The 21,227-nt window shown below is 54.0% G+C and overlaps 1 protein-coding gene across 4 annotated transcripts; it reads left to right on the forward strand.

The window, feature by feature from the left end:
- Window positions 1-1,129: 1,129 nt before the first annotated feature.
- SEZ6L2 (seizure related 6 homolog like 2) lies at window positions 1,130-20,330 on the forward strand. 4 transcript variants are annotated; one of them, XM_059036183.2, is made up of 18 exons: window positions 1,130-2,030; window positions 2,956-3,087; window positions 3,763-4,062; window positions 4,404-4,543; window positions 4,829-5,030; window positions 9,346-9,531; window positions 10,336-10,504; window positions 11,143-11,306; window positions 13,017-13,217; window positions 13,675-13,813; window positions 14,653-14,849; window positions 14,970-15,164; window positions 17,542-17,733; window positions 17,818-18,009; window positions 18,492-18,530; window positions 18,701-18,818; window positions 18,920-19,041; window positions 19,758-20,330. In XM_059036183.2, the coding sequence occupies exons 1-17, from the start codon at window positions 1,952-1,954 to the stop codon at window positions 19,032-19,034; spliced, it is 2,760 nt and encodes a 919-aa protein (XP_058892166.1). In that variant the 5' UTR covers window positions 1,130-1,951; the 3' UTR covers window positions 19,035-19,041; window positions 19,758-20,330. The 4 variants fall into 4 exon arrangements, with proteins under 4 accessions (XP_058892166.1, XP_066868170.1, XP_058892165.1 ...); XM_059036182.2 differs by having other exon boundaries at window positions 1,136-2,030; window positions 18,945-19,041; XM_067012069.1 differs by lacking the exon at window positions 18,492-18,530 and having other exon boundaries at window positions 1,135-2,030.
- The last annotated feature ends 897 nt before the right edge of the window (window positions 20,331-21,227 follow it).

Genomic DNA, 21,227 nt, shown 5'->3' on the forward strand with positions numbered 1-21,227 from the left:
TCCTCTCTCCTCTACTTCTTTCTCCTTCCAAGTCTCTCCTCCTCTTTCGCCTCTTTCCTCCTCCTCTTCTTTCTCCTTAGGGCAGTTTCCTCTCTCTCCAGTTTCCTGCCTCTCCCGTCAGTCTCTCCTTTCCCCACCCTCTGTCTCCCCGTCTCCTTTCTTCTCTCCTCCCTCCACCACCGCCCCCCCCCGCCCCTCTTTTCGCTCTCTCTTTCCCTCCCCGCTCTGCCTCTCCTTCTAGCTTCCCCGGACAGCAGTTGCTACCCCACCTGGACCCGCAGCCCTGGGAACCGCAACCAGCAGTCCTCTGCAGCGACTTCTCTCTCCTTCCTCCCCCTCTCTCCTTCCTGCCCTCGCTTCTCACTCGACCCGACCCACGGGTTCTCTCGCTCTCTCTCTCTCCCCCCTCCCCCACTCGCTCCTTCCTTGGCCCCCACTCACCCTGACGTCACCCTCCCCACAGTCCTCTCAGCTTAGCTACCCCCGCCCTCGCCCAGTGGCCACCGCAACTCAGCCGGGTTGGGGGTGTCGTCTCCGGATTTGCCTCCCCCGGCCCCGACGGGGCGCCACGTGGGGCTCAGGGGGCACAGCGCCAACCTCCAGCGCCCCGCAATGCGAAAAGAAAGGGCGGGGCCTGATAGGGGCGCGGCAAGTAAGGGGCGGGGCGAGCGCGCGAACTGACGGACAAGACCGGCGCTCGCAGTCTGCGGACAGGGACACTGCGGCCTGTCCGTGGGTCAGCCGAGCCTTCGACCAGTTGGCCTGTGACTCCACCTCCCCATTCGCCTTCACAAGAGCCAACCCCCGGCGGGAGCCCGATTGATAATGAAGGCGGCTTCAGCCAATCGCCTGCAGCGCCGCGGGCCGGGCCATCTCAGGCGGGGCCGAGAAGAGCTGTCCTTTTTGGTGGTGCTGAAAAGGGCTCTCCAGAGGTCTTGTGAGATGAGGCCAGGAGAAAAAAAATCAAAGCTGAAGCCGCCAGGCAGCTGGCTCGGGTCATGTTGTACGTAAGAGGAGGGATCTCCCCTCCCCAGATCCTGGCCTGTCACCCCTTAGACTTCTCACAAACGTAGGAACTTGTCATTCTTCTGGAGGAGGAGGTAGCGCATTCCACATGAGCTTCTCTGAAAGGGTCTGGAAGAGGGCCGGGGGCATATTGGGGGCGTTGAGCAAACGCAAACCCAGCTATGCTGTCCCTCAACACGCTGGGAAGAGAACATTCAGTTTCCAAATGTGCTGGAATGGTTGGGGGAGGGGGCATAATTACTGCTGGGACCAGAGTTGCCTCCGCTTCCCCGAGGGGCCGTGGGAGTGAGGATTACGACCCTGGCTCATGTGGTCCCTCCTTCCTCCATCTGCACTTCCTCCTCCTCCCTCCCCCCACAGCCCCCAAATAAATCCCAAGCCCCTCCCTTCGCCCGTCCCCAGGATCTGACGTGGGCTCGACACCTTTCTCAGCTCTCCCTCCCGCAGCTCCAGTGCCCGAGCCTCGGCTCTCCAGGTTCTGCAACCCCCTCCTCTCCCCGCCAAGCCCCACTAGAGCACAGTAGGGACCCTCCCTATCCTCGACCCCACCCTAGGTCCCCGGAAGCTGTTTTGCCTCGACCCACTCCCCCAGCTTAGAATCCAGCCAGCCTGGCGGACCCAGGTGCCTGAGCCAGAGGGTAACCCAGGCGACCCAGCTCCTTCGCCCTTCTTGGCCCCACCCGCTGCAGCCGGAGCCGCGCCCCCTCTCCCGCAGACCGGAGAGCAGAGGACAGAGGAGACTGGTGGGCTCCAGGCGACCCCCAGCCCAGATCTGCCCCTCCGTCCCAAAGGCAGAGACATTGTCTCCCTTGCTAACTGCCAGTAGGAAAAAAAAATTAATAGGAAAGATAAAAGAAGACGGAGGAGAGGTGACAGCTAGATTATTTGAGAGAGGCGCAGAGGAGAGAAATTGGTGTGAGTCGCCATGGGGACTCCCAGGGCCCAGCGTCCGCCGCCTCCCCAGCTGCTGTTCCTAATTCTGCTGAGCTGTCCCTGGATTCAGGGTAAGGACTTGGGTGCGTGGGGGTGGGCCCCCGGGAAGGCCCCCAGCGGGGTCCTATACCTTCCTTTCTCCGAACATCCTGCGCCTTCTGAGCTCCTGGGGGAGGGGAGGGCCACAGCTGACGGAGAAGGGGCAAGCCAGGGCTTTCCAGCTTGCACCTGGAGCCCCTAACCCCATATATTGAGGAGTTGGGGAAATTAATGAGGGGAGCTTTTAGCAGCGTCTCAGGGGTTAAATCCAGGAAGAAGGGCTGGGGACGTTGTGGCGGGGCGAGGTGGGGGGATGTCTGCGGAGGCGGCAGAAGCAGGCCGGGTACCTGGGTGGGAGATGGAGGTGCCGGGAGAGATGCCAGGCGCAGCACACACAAATATTCTTGGACGTATGGACAAAGACAGTTGAACAGAGGCAGTGCTCGGAGGCCAGATATTCAAACCCCAACTCCGACCCCCCAGCGAGACTCCAGGGAAGGGGGCAGAGACTGCAGAGAAAGAGAGGGAGGGAGGTAGGGAGGGAGGGAGGGAGGACCACACTGCAGAGACAGAAACCCAGAGAGAAAGCTGGACACTGCAGAAGCAAGGGCTGGGAGGTGCTGCCAGACCCTCCGCAGAGCCCCGGGGTTGCGGGGAGAGCATCACTGAGGGGAAAATGAAGGTAGCGCCCTGCCTCTTCTCTGCCCTGATGGCTCTGTCCGAGGTGCTCACCGAAGGCCCACACAGCCTGGGGGGAAAGGGAGAGAGGAAGGGGTAGGAGTGTGATGCGCAGCTGGGAGCCCCTCCTCCAACCTTGGCTCTCAGCCCAGTCTGGGACCCTCTGAGCTCCTGCTGGCCCAGCTGACTGAGGAGAGAATAAGAGCTCTGGAAAAGATCTTTCTGGAGAAGGAAGGAGTGTGGGGCAGTGGAAGAGCTCACACAACTTCCATCTCCCAGGTCTGCCCCTGAAGGAGGAGGAGGCACTGCCGGAGCCTGGAAATGAGACCCCCACCGTAACCTCTGAGGCCTTGGCAGAGCTGCTCCATGGGGCCCTGCTGAGGAGAGGCCCAGAAATGGGCTACATGCCGGGTGAGGCCCCCAGAGTGGCAGGAGCAACATAGAGGCAGAGGGAGGGACATTAATTCAGGGAGATGGGGAGCCAGGCCAGTGAAATTCAGAGAAACAGAGAGAGATGGTTCGAGAGAGTCAAAACTGGACATAGTCAGAGAGCCAGAGAAATTGAGGTAGAATGATCAAGAAACAACACAGAAAACCAGACAGAAAGAAAGACAGATGGAAACTCAGAGAACCAGAATCAGAGATAGAGGGGAAAAGAGACACAGAAAGAGAGAGAAATGCAGAGATTAGTAGATCTAGAATCATAAAATCAGAGAGGGATAAGAATACTACACATAGACCAAGAGTTCTAGAGAGTGCAAAAGAAAAGGAGGAAAGAGAAAGGGGTAACCAGGAGAGGGAGCCAGATCTGAATGGGGAGACAGAGAGAGAAGCTCAAGGAGACTGTCAGAATGGAAGGGCCTGGACAGAGAGAAGAAAAGAAGGGGGTTGGGGGGGCAGGCTGTGGAAGCCTTGGGAGGAGGGGGGGGGAGTTTGGGTGGGGAAGGGAGAGGTGGGGGGCCTGCGCCTCGTGGGGGAGGTCTTTTGGGTTTAGTGGGGAACTTGCAGTTTCTCTCAGCCCTGCTCCCCAACCAAGGCCCATCAATGTTCCCCTCCTGTTCCCCGACTTCCCTCGCACTGTCCCAGGATCTGATCCAGACCCCACACTAGCCAGCCCTCCAGCCGGCCAGACTCTTGCAGCACCGTCCCTGCCACGGGCCACTGAGCCAGGCACAGGGCCTCTGACAACAGCCGTAACCCCTAAGGAGGGCAGGGGGGCAGGCCCCACCGCGCCGGAGCTGCTGACCCCGCCCCCAGGAACTACGGCCCCGCCCCTTCCCGGTCCCGCCTCCCCAGGCCCACCCCTCGGGCCTGAGGGAGGAGAGGAGGAGACCACGACCACCATCATCACCACGACAACTGTCACCACGACGGTGACCAGCCCAGGTGAGGCGATTGAAAGGGGATGTGGGAGAAGAGGAAGGTGTGGGTGGGGGAGAGGCTGCCGGGAACGTGTGGAAGAAGGGGTCTAGATGGGAGAGGGGCTTCTGCTCAATTATAATAAAGGCTAGCGTTGATACACCCTTACTACGTGCCAGCACTGTTCTATGTGTTTTATCTCTTATGACAGTTGAGGAAGGGGGTTCTGGGCACAGATGGGAGAGTGAGCATTGGATAAAGATGGTGAGGGGTGCTGGGGAGAAGACAGATGAGGACCCCCAGGGTTACTTGGCTGGGAGGGCAAGAACACAGAGATTCTCTCAACCCCAGCACTTATATCTCTTTAGTTCTGTGTAATAACAACATCTCCGAAGGTGAAGGGCATGTGGAGTCTCCAGATTTAGGGAGCGCGGCCAGCCGCACCTTGGGGCTCCTGGACTGCACGTACAGCATCCATGTCTACCCTGGCTACGGCATTGAGATCCAGGTAACTGGACTTAAGCATATGATTGTGAAACCTCCCAGCCCTTCCCTCCGGGCCCAGGGGTGTGCACGGGTTTGGCCTAGGAGCCCGAGAACTTGTTTTCTGACTCAGATGGACCTATTTTCTGAGGATCTCACAGACTCTCCTAAAGTTCTACAACTTGGCCAGCGTTACCGTGGTTCTTGGTCTGCTACATACAGGGGGAAAAGGAAGGCAAGGGGCAGGGGAGCTTAGGGGGTCACACACCCCGGCTGACTTCCCTGGTGGGTCTGGGTCTGGCTTCTTTAGGTGCAGACGCTGAACCTGTCTCGGGAGGAGGAACTCTTGGTGCTGGCTGGTGGGGGGTCCCCAGGACTGGCCCCCCGACTCCTGGCTAATTCCTCCATGCTGGGAGAAGGACAGGTCCTTCGGAGTCCAACCAACAGGCTGCTCCTGCACTTCCAGAGCCCACGGGTCCCAAGGGGTGGTGGCTTCAGGATCCACTATCAGGGTGAGGAGTTCGGAGTGCTGGTGGGAGGGCAGGGGCCATACTGGGCACAGGGAACATCTTCAGAAGGCTTCTAAGCACAGGGTAATGTTGGGGCCTTTTCCTCCTGACTAGGACCGTGGGGGGCAGAATCCTCGGAGGACACCTAGACACACTTATCTCACACACTCACAGACCTGTGCCTGGGTGTGCACACATCCAAGTGACAATTCGTCCATTCACTCAGCAAATGTTTATTGAGTGCCCACTTCATACCTGCCCTGTGTTACCCTTGGGGAGAGGAATAAACAAGCCAGATGTAAAGAGAACTCAGAATCTAGGTAAGGAGACGGACAAATAATCAGGATGATTATAATTCAGTGAGATAAGGACCCCCATCCCTATGATGGAGGAACCACTGACAGAGAGGACAAATGTCAAAGGGACCTAAATTTCCCCTATAAGGAATATGGGGACACCTCCTTGGAGGAGGTGATGACTAAGCTGACACCTAAGAGGAGTTAGCTAGGGGAAGGGTGGGAGGGAGAGAAAGAGGAAGGCAGATGTCTAGATGGATGGAAAAACACATTCCAAGACCCAGAGAGGAGAAAAAAATGTGACCCCCTTGAGGAGCTGCGGTAATTCAGCATGGAAGATAAAATTGTCTTAGCTGTGTGACCTGGGGTGAGTTACTTAACCTTTCTGTGCCGCATTGTCTTATCTGAAAAATGGGGACCATAATACTTACTTTGCAGTATTATTAGGAAGATCAAATGAACCAATACACGTCAAGTGCTTAAAATAGTGTCTGGTACACAGTGAGGGCTCGAAAATGTCAGTCATTGCTATTACAGTAAAGCACAGAAAGTGCTGGGGAAGTAGGCTAATAGGCTAGACTGGGAGGTAGGTTGGATTTGGATGACAAAGGGCCTTACCAGCTTCAGTGAGGAGTCCTCGGACTACTCTATCCTGCAGGGGAGGAGACACTTTGAAATGTTTTAAGCAAGATAGTTAGTGACAGCCTCAGATTTGTGACGTAAAAAGATCCTGCTGACTTCCGGGGGTAGGAAAGAGGGGATGTATCTGCGCATGCTTGCATTCGCAAGCACCCACCCACAGACGCCTACACACACGTGTACATCCATATTTGCCTGTGTGTATGGAAACCTTCCCACGATGCAATGTACATTCTAGCATACTCGTGTGCATGAGGCAAGGGGCCCAGCCCAAGGTCCCATTCCAGACACTGCTGCCGTCTCCAAAGTCCCTTCCTTTGCTCAGAAACAGAGAGGGAACTGTGTGTTGGGCCAGTGTCCCCTTCACTTCACCTCATGGCCTTGCTGCCCGCTTGTGAGCTCTGCTGACACCAGATCCCTTGTGACTTTATCCAGGACACAGACAACCCGTATCCCTTCCTCACACACTCTACAGCCTCTCCTGAGGCCTCTGCTCTGGACTTGCCCCAGGAGGTAAGGCATGCACGGTGGAGGTGCCCAGCAGCAGACCTACTCGTGGAGAGACCAGTGAGCTGGGGGACATGTAGTTGGTGGTCAGGGCCCGGTTGTTGGGGAGCAAGGGCATGCCTTGAAGGCCCAGGGCTGAGGGCTGAGCTTCAGATATTATAGGATGGCTTCCTGCTGGCTCCTTTAAGCAGCCACTTCCCTAGGGCATTGAAAATAGGACTCTTTAGACGAACTGGAACATTTGAGGAAGCAGGGCTATTGCATAAATGGGCCTTCATTACCTGCCTCGGTCTTCCCTGCTCTGCGGCTTCTCCAGGCACCTTTGGGATGGAGGCCCTGTTTAAGCCCTTCCCAATTTGCACTAGCTCGGCCCTCCAGTCCACAGTGGCCTCATTAGCTTCTCTGGAAGGTCAAAGGTTCCATCACCCCTCACCCCAAGTCCAGCAAACTTTCCCATTTACAAAACTCTTTCACCAACTCTTGTTGTGGTTGCTTCTCACAGCAGCCCTGGGAGGGGGGGGCCTCAAAGCTTATATGGATTGCTCAGCCACCAGCAAATTCATTGCAGAGTCAGAAGTCAGATCCCCAAGTCCCTGACCCCTGGTCATTTATTAATTGAAGCTGAGCGGCGGGCAATTAACATTTTCTGAGTACTTTCTATGTTCAAGGTGCTTGATTCCATGTTTCTTTCCTTTAAGGCCAATCCTCAATGATAAGAATTGTTATTGCCATTTACAGATGAAAGGTGAAGTCACCTGCTCAAGGCTATACAGCTAATAAGTTGTGAAACTAGAACTGGAACTTAGGTCTGCCCATCTCCAAATCCAGTGCTCTTTGCACTGTTCCACATTGCCTCTTGGCGACATCAATTGATCAGCTAGGCTAGGTTTTTAGGAGACAAAATAAAAAACATTTGATTCAGTCTCACAATGGTAATAGGCAGGTGTTAATGTGATGATAAAATTATGCACGTGGATTGTGTATAGGCAAAAAGAAAAAAAACTAACTGTGGGAAAGGGGAGGAGTCAGGAAGACTTCCTGGAGGAGGTGGTACTTAAGTTACTCCTTGAAAGATGAGAAAAAGTGAGAAGAGAGCCTTTCAGGTAGGGGAAATTGTGTGGAAAAATATGGAAGTGGGACTGTAAGGAGTCACAAGACTGTATCGTGTAAGATATATGGGCCATGGGTGCTGAGAACTGAAGCTGGATGGGCTGGGCTGGAACAAGTTGTGGAACGGGCTTGAATGTCAATCTAAAGCATTCAGACTTGATTCTGTTGGTCGTGGAGAGCCATCACAGAGGCTAAAGTTTATTCAAATCACTGTGGGGGGTTTTGTTTTGTGTTTTGTTTATTTGTTTGTTTTGTCCACTGCTCAGCTTGCAGGATCTTAGTTCCCTGACCAAGGATTGAACCCCTGCCCGGCAGTGAAATTGCCAAGTCCTAACCACTGGACCGCCAGGGAATTCCCAAATCCCTGTGTTCTAAAAGGCTGTTTGTATGTAGATCATGAACTCCTGAAGGCAAGGCCTCAGTCTTTTTCACCTCTGACCCTAGGACCCAGCCAAGGAAATGCTTGTTGAATTTTGAAACAGGGAGAGATCAGGTCTCTTACAGAATCACTCAGGACTGGAGAGTCAGAAAAAGCAAAGGCCCAGGCAAGCTGGACACTCTGCTAACCAGAGCCTGCCCCTCGTACAAGACCCAGCTTCGATGTACTTCCTCCAGGAAGCCCTTCTTAATGAACTCTGCCTAGTCTTAAACAGACAGACAGAGCTCTGTCAGGATCAAGTTCAGAGTCTATCACTGATTACCAAGTCACGTTCTATTTGTTTGTTTTATCTCATATGTTTCCACAAGAATTTCAGGAGGCTTTCAAAAAAGAATGCAAACAATAAGATTAAATAGAATAAGTAAGAGGGAATTCCCTGGCAGTCCAGTGGTTAGGGCTCCACGCTCTCACTGCCAAGGGCCGGGGTTCGATCCCTGGTTGGGGAATTAAAATCCCACAAACCGTGTGGCGTGGCCAAAAAAAAAAAAAAGAATAAGAGAAAAATTGGCACCAGATAATGCTTATTAAATTTGAAAAAAATAGAATGTGGATGGACAAACCATCGTTACTAGGGACAAGCCTCAACCTGGTTCTGGGCTTCCTAGTAGCCAGTATGAAAAGAGAGATGACACAGTTCTCATTGCAGGAAAAAAGACAAACCAGTTCCTTAAGGAAAGCAAAGCTTTCCCTAGCACTTCACTTCACTGGGGGATTCATTTAGGGAACACTGGGTATTAAGGTCTTTAATGACAGAATAGTCTGTTTCTAAAGGAGTTTCTTGTGACTCCTCTGGATGAAAGCTGAGGGTATAATACCACAGTGACACCTCAGTGGAAGAAAGTCTGTGTGTGTGGAGGGGAGAAAATGATCTGAGGCACTTAATAACTTGGAGCCTCAATTTCCACACCTGGAAAGTGGGTCACAGCCTTTCTCTGACTACCTCAAAAGCACTGCGTGAACTCATTTTGGAAGCTGAACAAGCTCTGCAAATACTATTTGCTATTATTAGAGCCGAATGCGGTTCAGAGTGGTCCATTGATTTGCCTGAGTTCACACAGTAAATGGGTGTTAGGGTCCAAAACTTCTTTGAGTCTCAGGTTTCTCATCTATAAAATGGGGGCCAAAGTGGGTAGATTATGGAGATTAGGGGAGATAAGGGATGTTGACATTACCTCTTCATGAGGCAGTGTAAGGACTCCAGTATGGGGCCAGTTTGTGCCCTGGAGGGTGAAGGGGACCTGGAAAGAGGGGAGGGAATGCTAGGGAACCGGTGAGAGAGGATGGTCTGGGAGAGTGAAACCTCCTTCTCCGGCTCTGCCTGATCCAGCCTACCTCTTGAGCTGTGGCTTCCCTCCCCGGCCAGCCCATGGGGATGTGAGTGTGACAGACCTTCACCCTGGAGGCACTGCCACCTTCCACTGTGATTCGGGCTACCAGCTGCAGGGTGAGGAGACCCTCATCTGCCTCAATGGTACCCGGCCAGCCTGGAGCAGTGAGTCCCCCAGCTGCATGGGTGAGTCTCTACCACAATAGGTGTGGTTTTCTGTCCTGGGAGCCCCACTGGAGGGTCCTACCTTGGGGGTCTCTATCTTTGGGAACACCCATCTTGAGGAGGTTTTTACCCTGAAGAGTCCCTATCCTGGGGTCTCCATTTGGAGCTCTTCACCCTGAGGGTCTCAATCTTCGGAGTCTCCATCCTTGGCAGGGGGTCTCCATCTGGGGAAGTGCCACCTCTGGCGGGGAGGGGGGTTCCTTTTGTTTGTTTGTTTTTGGCTGTGCCGCATGGCTTGTGGGATTTTAGTTCCCCGACCAGGGATCAAACCTGTGCCCCCTGCAGTGGAAGCACAGAGTCCTAACCAATAGACCATCAGGGAATTCCTGGAGGGCTCCCATTTGGGGAGTCACCGTTCTGGAGGTCCCTGCTCTTGGAGTCTCCTCATCCTAGAGGAAACCGTTCTTGGGGGCTATATCTGGGTGTGTCTATCCTGGAGAGTCTGCAGCCTGGGATCCTATCCTGAGTATTTTCCATCTGATAGCTTCAGTTTGGGGGACTTCCCCATAACACCCTAGGGTGTGCACATCTGGGGAGTCTTCATTTTGATGGAATCTCCATCCTGGGGGGGGGGGTGTCCATCCTAGGGTTTTTCTATTCCAAGGCTGGTTCCTCACCTGGTAGTGGCCTGAAAAAAGTCCTGGGGTGAGCCTGTAGGGCAGAGGTCATCCCAAGGCCAGGTCCCAGGCAAAGGTGTGGGTGCAATAGCTCTGCAGATGGAAAAAGGACAAGTCACCTTAACCTGCCCCCCCGCACCGTCCACAGCATCCTGTGGTGGCACCATCCACAATGCTACACTTGGCCGCATCGTGTCCCCTGAACCTGGGGGAGCTGCAGGGCCCAACCTCACCTGCCGTTGGGTCATCGAAGCAGCTGAGGGACGCCGGCTGCACCTTCACTTTGAGAGAGTCTCCCTGGATGAGGACAATGACCGGTGAGGGTCTGGGCCTTGCATCAGAGGTCCTCACTTCAAGGAAATAGGGAGGCTGCAGTAGAGAGTCAGACAGACGTGGGGGGAACCCCAGTTGGGATCTATGTCAAATGCAGGTTAGTCCTTCCCCTTTCTTAGGCATATAGCTGTGCAAACTGAGACATATCACCTAACCTCTCTGTGCTTCAGTTTTCTCATCTGTAGAATGGAGACAATAGTACCTCCCTCTTAAGGTTTCTGTGAGGACAAATGCATTAAGATATGTAAAGTGCTTGGAATGGTGCCTAGCACACAGTAAGCACTATAAATGTGTTTGCCACCGTCATCATCATTATTCTCACTCTTTATCTAACCAACTGGCGTCCCAGCTCTGACATTAGTTGCTATGTGTAGCTGGACAGCTAACTTACTCTTTCTGTGCCTCAATTTTCTCATCTATAAAATGAGGGATAATAATAGTATCTAACTCAAGGGTTCTTGTGAGAATTAAGTGAGATAAAATGTGTAAAAGCTTAGAAGAATACATGGCATACAGTTAGTGTTTGAAAGTAATAGCTACACAATTAAGTTAGGAGAGCAGGCAAGAGGTGAGGCAGCTTCTGAGGGGAAGCTGAGCTCCTGGCCACCTCTGTCCATCCCAGGCTGATGGTGCGCTCAGGGGGCAGTCCCCTATCCCCAGTGATCTACGACTCGGACATGGATGATGTCCCAGAGCGGGGTCTCATCAGTGATGCCCAGTCCCTCTATGTGGAGCTGCTTTCAGAGACACCTGCCAATCCCCTGCTGCTAAGCCTCCGATTTGAAGGTAACTGCCCTTCCCCTGGGGCCCTGACTGCCACACCTTCCCCTCTAGTTGACGCCCAGGCATGGTCACAAGCACACAATCCACCTCTGCTTATCTCCACGTTTGGATTCCTGAAAACTGACTTGTCTCCCCATCCCAAATCGACAAGGACACATTCTAATTCCCTGAGGTGGTCTTTTCCTACTTAAGCTTCAGGTGTGGCTGGATCCAGGTACACAGCCAAGAGACCAGTTACTTAAATCTCTCCATTCTTTCCTCTCTGGTTGGCTTCATTCTCAGGCAGACTCTCAGTCTGTTGTGTACCTAGCAGTTACAGATTTACATACCAACAACTTTAGTAACTCTATCAGAAAGAGAGAAAGCATACCACTTTCCTAAGAGCTTTAACAAAAATGCCAGGAAAGGCTTTCATTGCCCTGGCTTAGGTCATCTATCTATGCCTGAGCCAATCACTGTAGCTAGGGGCAGGTGGTGTTATGATTGGCAGATCCACATCACATGGCCATCCCTGGTTGGCTCCAACTGAATCTCATGGACTGGAAGTGGGGAGGACATGTGACCCAAAATGAAAATAGGAGTGCTGTTAACAGACAAAGGGGACTGGATGCTGGATAGGTAGGAAGGAAGGAAGTCAGTGATCATGGGAGGAGGCATTTGAACTGAGAGAGAGAATTTTAAAAGAGGAAGATTGGGAACGAGCATCTCAGGTGAAAGGAACAGTGTGAGCAACAGTAAAGAGGTAGAGAAAAGCCTGATACGTTTGGGAAACAGAGAGTTTCACTGTGGCTGGAGCAGAGGATTTGTGTAAACAGTAGCAGGAAAGAGACAAAGAAAGTAAAATGCTCAGAGGTGGGAGGGGTTAGTTTCTGGTATGAATCAAGGGAGAAAGGGAATTGGCACTTGGCCCTGATGGATGCATAGGATTTGGACATGACACCTTATCAGGTTAAGTAATCGTGAAACAGAACAGTGGATCTGAAAAATAAATTGCATTTTAGATTCTGAGAGTGCAAAGAGAATTTCTAGGTTTGAGGCCTGCCTCCATAGTTGCGGGCCACTGCTGCTCCATGGGCTTCAGACTCTTTCTGTATCATAGGCACCTGAGTCTAAGATATGATCAGATGGGCAAAAACTAAAACACTCTACAAATGTTAATTTTTTTGCTGACTTAGATCAAAGTTAAAACTGAGTAGCTTTTGTGTTTGCCTCACTTTTGGATTCTAGCCACAGTATAGATAATCAGGGTTGATCAGAAACCAACAGTTATTTTTGAGGAGCGAACACACCTACATGAGCCAGGTCTCCAAAGGCACCGTTTCCCCCCACTCCATTGCAGCTTCCAGAGCCAAGTGTCTCTGGCTGGGAATCAAGGAATCTGGGCCTGAGGTCTGGTTCCGCCACTGCCCTATTGTGTGACATGGAGCACGTGACTTTTTGTCTGCGGACCTAGTGTCCTCATCTGTAGAATAGTGGCTGGGACTTGACTGACCTTGGGGTTTCTGTCCAGAGGCCGGGGAGCTAACATAAATATGTGAGTGAGGAACATTAGGGTTTGGGGGAAACTGGAGAGTGAAAGCTAAGCCCAAGGGCATTCCATTTTAAATAGCCCACTGGGGGGCCAAGCCACACTGGAATTCATCCTGGTTCCCCAGTCTGAGATCCCTGGAGGCCTGTCCTAATGCTTAATTCCTGTGACTGACTCCTCTCTAGCCTTTGAGGAAGATCGCTGCTTTGCCCCCTTCCTGGCACATGGCAATGTCACCACCACGGACCTTGAGTACCGCCCAGGGGCACTGGCCACCTTCTCGTGCCTCCCAGGATATGCCCTGGAGCCCCCTGGCCCCCCCAATGCCATCGAATGTGTGGATCCCACAGAACCCCACTGGAACGACACAGAGCCAGCCTGCAAGGGTGAGCCCGCCGCCTCCTCGCCTCCGCAGGACATCCTTCAGTTCACAGACTACCCCCTGAGCTGGGGATCCTAGGAAGGCCATTCAGGAAGGAGAACCTAGTAAACTCAGGATCAATCCCTGTCCCTTTCAGAAGCTTAGTTTTATCTGAGTAGTTGATGGGCTTGTTACAGAATTCAGGGGTCATAACCCAAATATCTTCAAGAGCTAGAACTGGAGTTGGGCTAAGTCATGGATTGGGTGGTGATGCATAGGCTGGAGACTGGGCGGCGTTAGTTAAGAGTGGGGCTGGGGATTGGACACAACAGGACTAGGCGTGGCAAGAATCAGGTGGGTAATAGATAATAGGAAACCGGGGAGGCAAGTCTGGTGCACACAGCTGGGAGTGGTGAGGATCGTAGCGAAATAGAGACTGCATGCCCACCTGGGTCCTGAATGTGACACCCTTTCTATCCTAGCCATGTGTGGAGGGGAGCTGTCAGAGCCAGCTGGTGTGGTCCTCTCTCCGGATTGGCCCCAGAGCTATAGCCCCGGCCAAGATTGCGTGTGGGGTCTGCATGTCCAGGAAGAGAAGCGCATCTTGCTCCAAGTTGAGATGTATGTTTGGGTACTGCAGAGGGTGCAGTGGGTGTGGGCTCAGCTACGTGTGGTATGATAATGCACTGGCCTGCATTATGAGCCTGGCTGGCTCGAGTGTCTACACGAGAATCAGTGAATATATGTTTGGACGAAAGAAGTGGCTAAGGATTCAGGATGGGGGTGTGGGACATCAGGTAGACCCAGGCACAAATCACTTAATGGTCAGGCAACCTTGGACAAGTAAATGAGGTAATGCAGCTTTCCTCGGGGACTATTGTGAAAAAGGGGCTCTGGCCTGGAGTCTCACTCTTTGGCTGTTTCTGAGGCCCCCCTGGAGTGATTTCCAGGGACCCAGGCCCAAGCTGTTGCATCAGCAGCATCACACCAGGTGGGCATGGGTGTGGGGGAAATCCAGTGAGCTACTTTGGTGTGAGGTGGTCATGTGCCTGGACAGAACCAGAAGTGGGCGTGGCTCAAAAAGCCTGTACTCGGTTGGGGCCTAGAGTTGGGCTGGGTGGTAATGAGCGTGGTCCGTGATTGGTCAGAACTGGAGTTGAGCCTGGCTGTGCGTCACCTGGTGATGGAGGAGGGACTGGGAAGTGGGAGGCGTCAACAATGATCAGGGGTGGGGATTGGGAAACAGGAACCGGGAGGAGCCACAGACCAAATGGAACCTGGAGCGACTAGCTTGGAGGGGAAGGCCATAACTGATCCAAACTGAGGCCTGTGATAGGAGAATGTAGGGCGGGACTGGAGAGTAGGTAAGGTTGCTAATGAGCTGAGTTAGTGATTGGGCAGAACCAGATGGGAGGGGCTGAACGTAACCCAGCCTCCATATCTGGTCCCACTCCCTCCAGCTTGAATGTGCGCGAAGGGGATATGCTGACACTGTTCGATGGGGACGGTCCCAGCGCCCGGGTCCTGGCCCAGCTGCGAGGGCCTCAACCGCGCCGTCGCCTCCTCTCCTCTGGGCCCGACCTCACGCTGCAGTTCCAGGCACCGCCCGGACCCCCAAACCCGGGCCTGGGCCAGGGTTTCGTGTTGCACTTCAAAGGTACCGAGGCCTAGGGTCCCGAGATGAGAAGGGGTCCCGCAGGTCAGAGAGGCCCCCGAGGCTGGAAGGGCGCCCTGGGTCGCAAGGACAGCCTCCTAACTCGCCGTCTCTCCCCTGCAGAGGTCCCGAGGAACGACACGTGCCCCGAGCTGCCGCCCCCGGAATGGGGCTGGAGGACGGCTTCCCACGGGGACCTGATCCGGGGCACTGTGCTTACTTATCAGTGCGAGCCTGGCTATGAGCTGCTTGGGTCGGACATTCTCACCTGCCAGTGGGACCTGTCTTGGAGCGCAGCGCCGCCCGCCTGCCGAAAGAGTGAGCCCGGGCCCCGCCCTAATCCTCTCGTGGCTCCGCCCCTGCCCACCTGGGTTTCACGGCTCTGCTTGGGCTCCGCCCACCCCCTCTGCGCCCCGCCTCCGTATCTTCTTGTTCCCACCCCTGTTCTGTCTGGACCCATCCCTTCGCTCAAGGTCCTGCCTAGATCTTCCTCAGGCCCCAACTATATGCCCAGTGGGTTCCACTCCTCTGTTCCTCGGTGTTCCGAAACTGTACCCTCTGGTCTCCATTCTTATCTTCCCAGGGCTGCATCCCTCTCTCTTGCACTGTTCTGGGTCCTGAACCTGGTTCTTCTGGCCCTGCCTCTGCCCAGTCTGAGTCCCGCCCCCCTGCCCCTCTGCTGCCCTGCCCCCCCACCCCCACCCCACCCCCGCCTGCCCCGTCATCTCTTTTCTTGTTCTAGGCCTTGCTCCAGTCTCTCAGTCCCCAACCCTTGACATTATGGGGAGTCACTTTGCAGGGGCCTAGGCTTGTCAGAGAACTCGGTTTATTTTATTTTATTTATTTTATTTACTTTTATTTTTTAAATAAATAAATTTATTTATTTATTTATTTATTTATTTATTTATTTATTTATTTATTTATTTATTTATTTATTTATTTATTGCTGAGTTGGGTCTTTGTTGCCGCACAAGGGCTTTCTCTAGTTGAGGCGAGTGGGGGATACTCTTCGTTGTGGTGTGCAGTCTTCTCATTGTGGTGGCTTCTCTTGATGGGGAGCATGGGCTCTAGGCATGTGGGCTTCCGTAGTTTGTGGCTCGTGGGCTCTAGAGCACAGGCTCAGTAGTTGTGGCTCACAAGCTTAGTTGCTCTGCGGCATGTGGGATCTTCCCGGACCCGTGTCCCCTGCATTGGCAGGTGGATTCTTAACCACTGCACCACCAGGGAAGCCCGTCGGTTTATTTTAATTCAGTTATTAAAGTCCCATGATGTGTTGGGGCTGGAGTTATGCGGAGGTGTTGGGGACTCTCCCTACCCTGACAGAGCTCAGAGTCTGGGACAGGGACAGATACTTAACTCAGGATATTAGAGTGGTAACCACTGGGTGACTTCAGGCAAGGTACTTAACATCTCTGAGGCTTTGGCTTCTTCCTCGGTGAAGTAGGAACAGAGGATTGTGAAAAGCAAATGAAAAGCTTTTCACGTTAGTGCCTGGTGCAGGTAAACAATGAGTAGGTAATAGTTGCTATAAGTATGAAGAAGGGCTGTAGGAAGAGGGGTGGGTTAATTGTCCCAGGGATAGGGCAGGAGATTTCACAGAGGAGGTGACATTCAAAGGAGCTGGGAGAATTTATCTTTTAGAAGAGCAGAAAGGGGTGGCATCTTGTCACTTCCTCCAAATTTTTGGAAGCCTGTCACCAGGATATGGGATTGTAGGTCTTTCACCTGGCCCCTAGGAGCAATGGTGGGACCAATGAGGATAAGTGTCAGGAAGCCAGATTTGGACTGGACACAAGGAAAACTTTCTAGTTGACACAGCTCCCCATCCCTGGAAGGAGTCACAGGATGTCCAATCTGGAACCCAGACAGCGCGGGGCAGGGACAGGAAGGGATGGAAGCGGGGCCCAGAGGGGATAGGGCGGGGCCCAGCTGCCCAAGACTCAGTAGGGAACCTGCCCAAGGCAGCACCTGGAGCCTTCAGCTGAGCTGAGACCTAAATCTCTGAATCTCAGCCCGGTGCTCCCTGGCTGTGACCCTGAACAGTTCCAGCTTTGCCACTCCCTGGCTGAGTGACCATAGACCAGTCATTTGACTGCCCTGAGCCCTGAGCCCCAAGGGAGGTGATAGTGACGCTGACCTCTCGAGATCATCCCGGTATATGATACCATGTTTGTAAAACCTTTTAGCGAGGTGCCTTGTGCAGGTCTATATATAAGAAATGGCTTTGACTGGGATTCTGCCACAGCAAGGTTGTAAACAAATGCCCGCGGAGGCCAGGCAGGCGATACAAGTGAGCAGAATGGGCTGAGGATGACGGGAATGAGGGGCGCAGGAGGGCGGGGCCCCTCTAAAGAGGGCAGCTGTTCTTCCGCTGATGATTTGCCATGCAGGGCTGACACGGTTGGGATTTAGCTGGTTTGCTCTGGTTGAGTGGTTCAGTATTTCAAATTTCACCCTAGGATGGGGGCCCAGGTTGCCCCAAACGTTCTGTTTTCTGGAAGAAACCTGATATGTAAAATGCATTGAATTTTAAGTTTTCCAACTCCTGCTCTGTTCATGCTGAGGAAGGGGTGGGAGGTGTGTGCGGAGTGTTGCCCAGAGGAGATGGCCCACGACTCAGGCGTCTCCCGGCTCTAAGCTTCTGGCAGATCTTCTAAGGTCCTGGCTCCCCGTGACTTTGCCCTCCTGCCAACAGTCATGACTTGTGCTGATCCTGGTGAGATAACCAACGGGCACCGCACCACCTCAGATGCCGGCTTTCCCGTTGGCTCCCACGTTCAGTACCGCTGTCTGCCGGGGTACAGCCTGGAGGGGGCGGCCGTGCTCACCTGCTACAGCCGGGACACGGGCACGCCCAAGTGGAGCGACCGGGTCCCCAAGTGCGCCTGTGAGTCTGGGGACACCCTAGGATGGGTGGCAGGGTGGCCTGCTCAACGGTGCAACTGGCCCATGACTGACCTCTTCCCTACAGTGAAGTACGAGCCGTGCCTGAACCCCGGGGTGCCAGAGAACGGCTATCAGACGTTGTACAAGCATCACTACCAGGCGGGCGAGTCTCTGCGCTTCTTCTGCTATGAGGGCTTTGAGCTCATTGGCGAGGTCACCATCACCTGTGTGCCCGGCCACCCCTCCCAGTGGACCAGCCAGCCCCCACTCTGCAAAGGTGCCTGGGCAGGCAGGGCAGGAGGGGGCGCAGCAGTGTTCAGGATGTGACAGGGCTAGGAAAGTCAGGTAGCGAATTCGAGACCCTGCCGAGCTCCCCGTTCACCTCCTATGGGCTCTCATCATCAGAGGTATAGCCAAAAGCCCTGGAGAAGTTCAAGGTCATGGAATTATCCTAAGGGAAGTAGTAGAGGGGGCTTTGGTTTGGCAGTCCCTTGCCCTCTGGATAGGTCTCAGTTTCCGTATTTTTGACAAATCCTACAGACCTGGTTGGTTTCGACTGCCCAGGGGTCTGGAGGAGGAGGACCGAGGCCCTGCTCTGACTGCTCCTCCACTGTCCCCAAGGGAAGGATCGAGTTTAGGTTGAGCAGAGGGCAGAGAATCCAGGCTGTCCAGCCCAGCCCCACGGGGCTCCCGGCCCTCTAGCCAGCCTCCTTCCCTCCCTGGCTCAGACCCCGTCCCCTCCTCCTCCTCTCCCTGCAGTGGCCTATGAGGAGCTCCTGGACAACCGAAAACTGGAAGGTCAGTGAGGGCACAGGTGGAGACCCAGGCCTGGCCAGGTTGGGAGGGCAAGACAGAGGCCGGGGGCAGGAGGCCAGGCCCCCGGTGGGGTGAGGCCCAGGGTTCAGGGCCCAGGGAGAGCCCAGGGCTGGGCCCAGCACCAGATCACTGGCCTCTCCTCCTCCTTCCAGTGACCCAGACCACCGACCCATCACGGCAGCTAGAGGGTGGGAACCTCGCCTTGGCCATTCTGCTGCCCCTAGGCTTGGTCATCGTCCTCGGCAGTGGCGTTTACATATACTACACCAAGTAAGTACCTAACTCAGGGAGCTGCTGGCCAGGGCAGACGTCCTGCCTGCCTGGCACAGAAGCCCGGGTGAGGGGGGGTTGGGGGCTCACTTCTCGATAAGCCCCTCTATCTCCTTCCTTTCCCAGGCTACAGGGAAAATCCCTCTTCGGCTTCTCAGGCTCCCATTCCTACAGCCCCATCACGGTGGAGTCAGACTTCAGCAATCCACTGTATGAAGCTGGGGTGAGTCCTTCCCCTACCCCTGGAGTGCCACATCCCTCAGCTCCCCTGGGACTCCATAACCTTCTCTCAAGGTCTCTGTAATATCTGTCCTGGGAATTGCAAACGCAGCTGCCTACAAAGGCCACGTCAATGAACAAAGCCGAGTCAGGTGGGCCACTCGGGGGTGGTGAGGACGGTGACTAACTGGAAAACTTGTGCCCCACCCCGTCCACGGAGGAGACCCAGGCCCGACTGCCAGACCTTCCAACTGTTCAAGACAATCCAGAAATTTAGATTTTTATGTGACTTTAAGATACTGTAGGATGGGGCTTCCCTGGTGGCGCAGTGGTTGAGAATCCGCCTGCCGATGCAGGAGACATGGGTTCGTGCCCTGGTCCGGGAAGATCCCACAGGCCGCAGAGCGGCTGGGCCCGTGAGCCATGGCCGCTAGGCCTGCGCGTCCGGAGCCTGTGTTCCGCAACGGGAGAGGCCACAACAGTGAGAGGCCCGCATACCGCAAAAAAAAAAAAAAAAAAAAAGATACTGTAGGATGAACCGAATGCATCCATTGGCCAGATTCAGCCCCATTCCCATCCCATGGTCCCCAAACTCCCAGTGATCAATGTTATCTTAAAAACACAGAGTCTTTCCCCTTCCTTGTGGATGCCTCCTCCCATTTTGCTGCCTCCTCCACCTCCATCCCATTCTAGTGACCGATGCCATCTCTCTGTTCCCAGGATACACGAGAGTATGAAGTTTCCATCTGAACACCAAGACCGAGGCTGCAGGACCCAGGACGCCCTTCCTCTCCTCATTCTGGGCAGGAAGGAGTACAGGACCTGGCCTCTGGCTCCCTTCCTCCCTGCTGTGTAAATAATCTCCTGGTCCCACGAGGGGGCTTTGATGGCCCTGGGGACCCTACAGTAAATAAACCAGCATCCTGTGCCCAAAGCCTCCTCTTCTCAGTTGCCAAACAAGGGGCCTGCCCCCCACTCACTCTACCAGCTTTTGGACCCTAGGAGGGGAACTCAGCCCCTGATGCAACTCCTGGGGCCCCTCCAGCCCAGGGCACCCCACAAGGACTACCCAAGAGCTCTGCTGTTCCCTTGGTCATGAAGGCTCTGCCCTTCCCAGATGCTCTGTCCCTGGGCCTAACCTCTGACCGTTGGAGGGTCAGAAGAAGAGGGATGAAGGGGAGAGCTGGGACAAGGCCCCTACCCCCTTCCTGCCATGTCCCCTACCCACAGTCTCCCCACCTTTGCTTCTGGATTTTTGTTTTTGAGCAATAAACAGAAAATCTCCGTTTGTAACTGGGCTGGTGGGGTGTGGGAAGGTGGGTCACAGAGCACTGGGGACGATGATGGTGGCCTCTCTGGAAAGAGGGCTGGGGAGAGGGGAACACTTGGGGAAAAATACGGAAATTTAAGACTGCAGACAGGGCAGTGTTGAAGGGGCTGGCCTGGGGTCAAAAAGCCTGACTTTGGGCTCAGCCTCTGGAGGACCAGCTGGGCCCACTCCTGGCTGGCCTCAGCAGTCTCTCCACAGGGCTTGGCGTTTCCAGACTCTTCTAGCTGGGTGACAAATGACAGTAGCTGCCTCTCCTCTTTCACTGTTTGGCAGGTGACAAACAGCGCTGTTTGTTTCATGACCAGTTGACCTAAAAGTCAACCCCCTTTTGAGAAATCTTGTACCCATCCAAGTGTACCGTTTTTCCAATCTCTTGGGCATTTATTTTTTTATTTTTGGCTGCGTTGGGTCTTCGTTGCTACGTGTGGGCTTTTCTCTAGTTGTGGCGAGCAGCGGCTACTCTTTGTTTGGTGCGCGGGCTTCTCATCGTGGTGGCTTCTCTTGTTGTGGAGCGCGGGCTCTAGGCGCGCGGGCTTCCGTAGTTGTGGCTCGCGGGCTCTAGAGCGCAGACTCAGTAGTTGTGGCGCACGGGCTTAGTTGCTCTGCGGCACGTGGAATCTTCCCAGACCAGGGCTCGAACCCGTGTCCTCTGCATTGGCAGGCAGATTCTTAACCGCTGCGCCACCAGTGAAGTCCTTTTTGGCATTTTAAGCATATCTGCTGTTACGCGTCTACCAAGTATTAGATTTGCAGCTTTTGAGCTTGTTTGGTTTCCCATGGGTGTCCTGTTCTACTTTACTTTTGAACGTTATAGGGAATTTACAGCCTGTTTTTTTTCTTTTCTTTTCTGCATTGGGTCC

Source organism: Kogia breviceps, chromosome 14, assembly GCF_026419965.1.
Source record: "Kogia breviceps isolate mKogBre1 chromosome 14, mKogBre1 haplotype 1, whole genome shotgun sequence".
In the NCBI taxonomy this organism is placed as follows: domain Eukaryota; kingdom Metazoa; phylum Chordata; class Mammalia; order Artiodactyla; family Physeteridae; genus Kogia; species Kogia breviceps.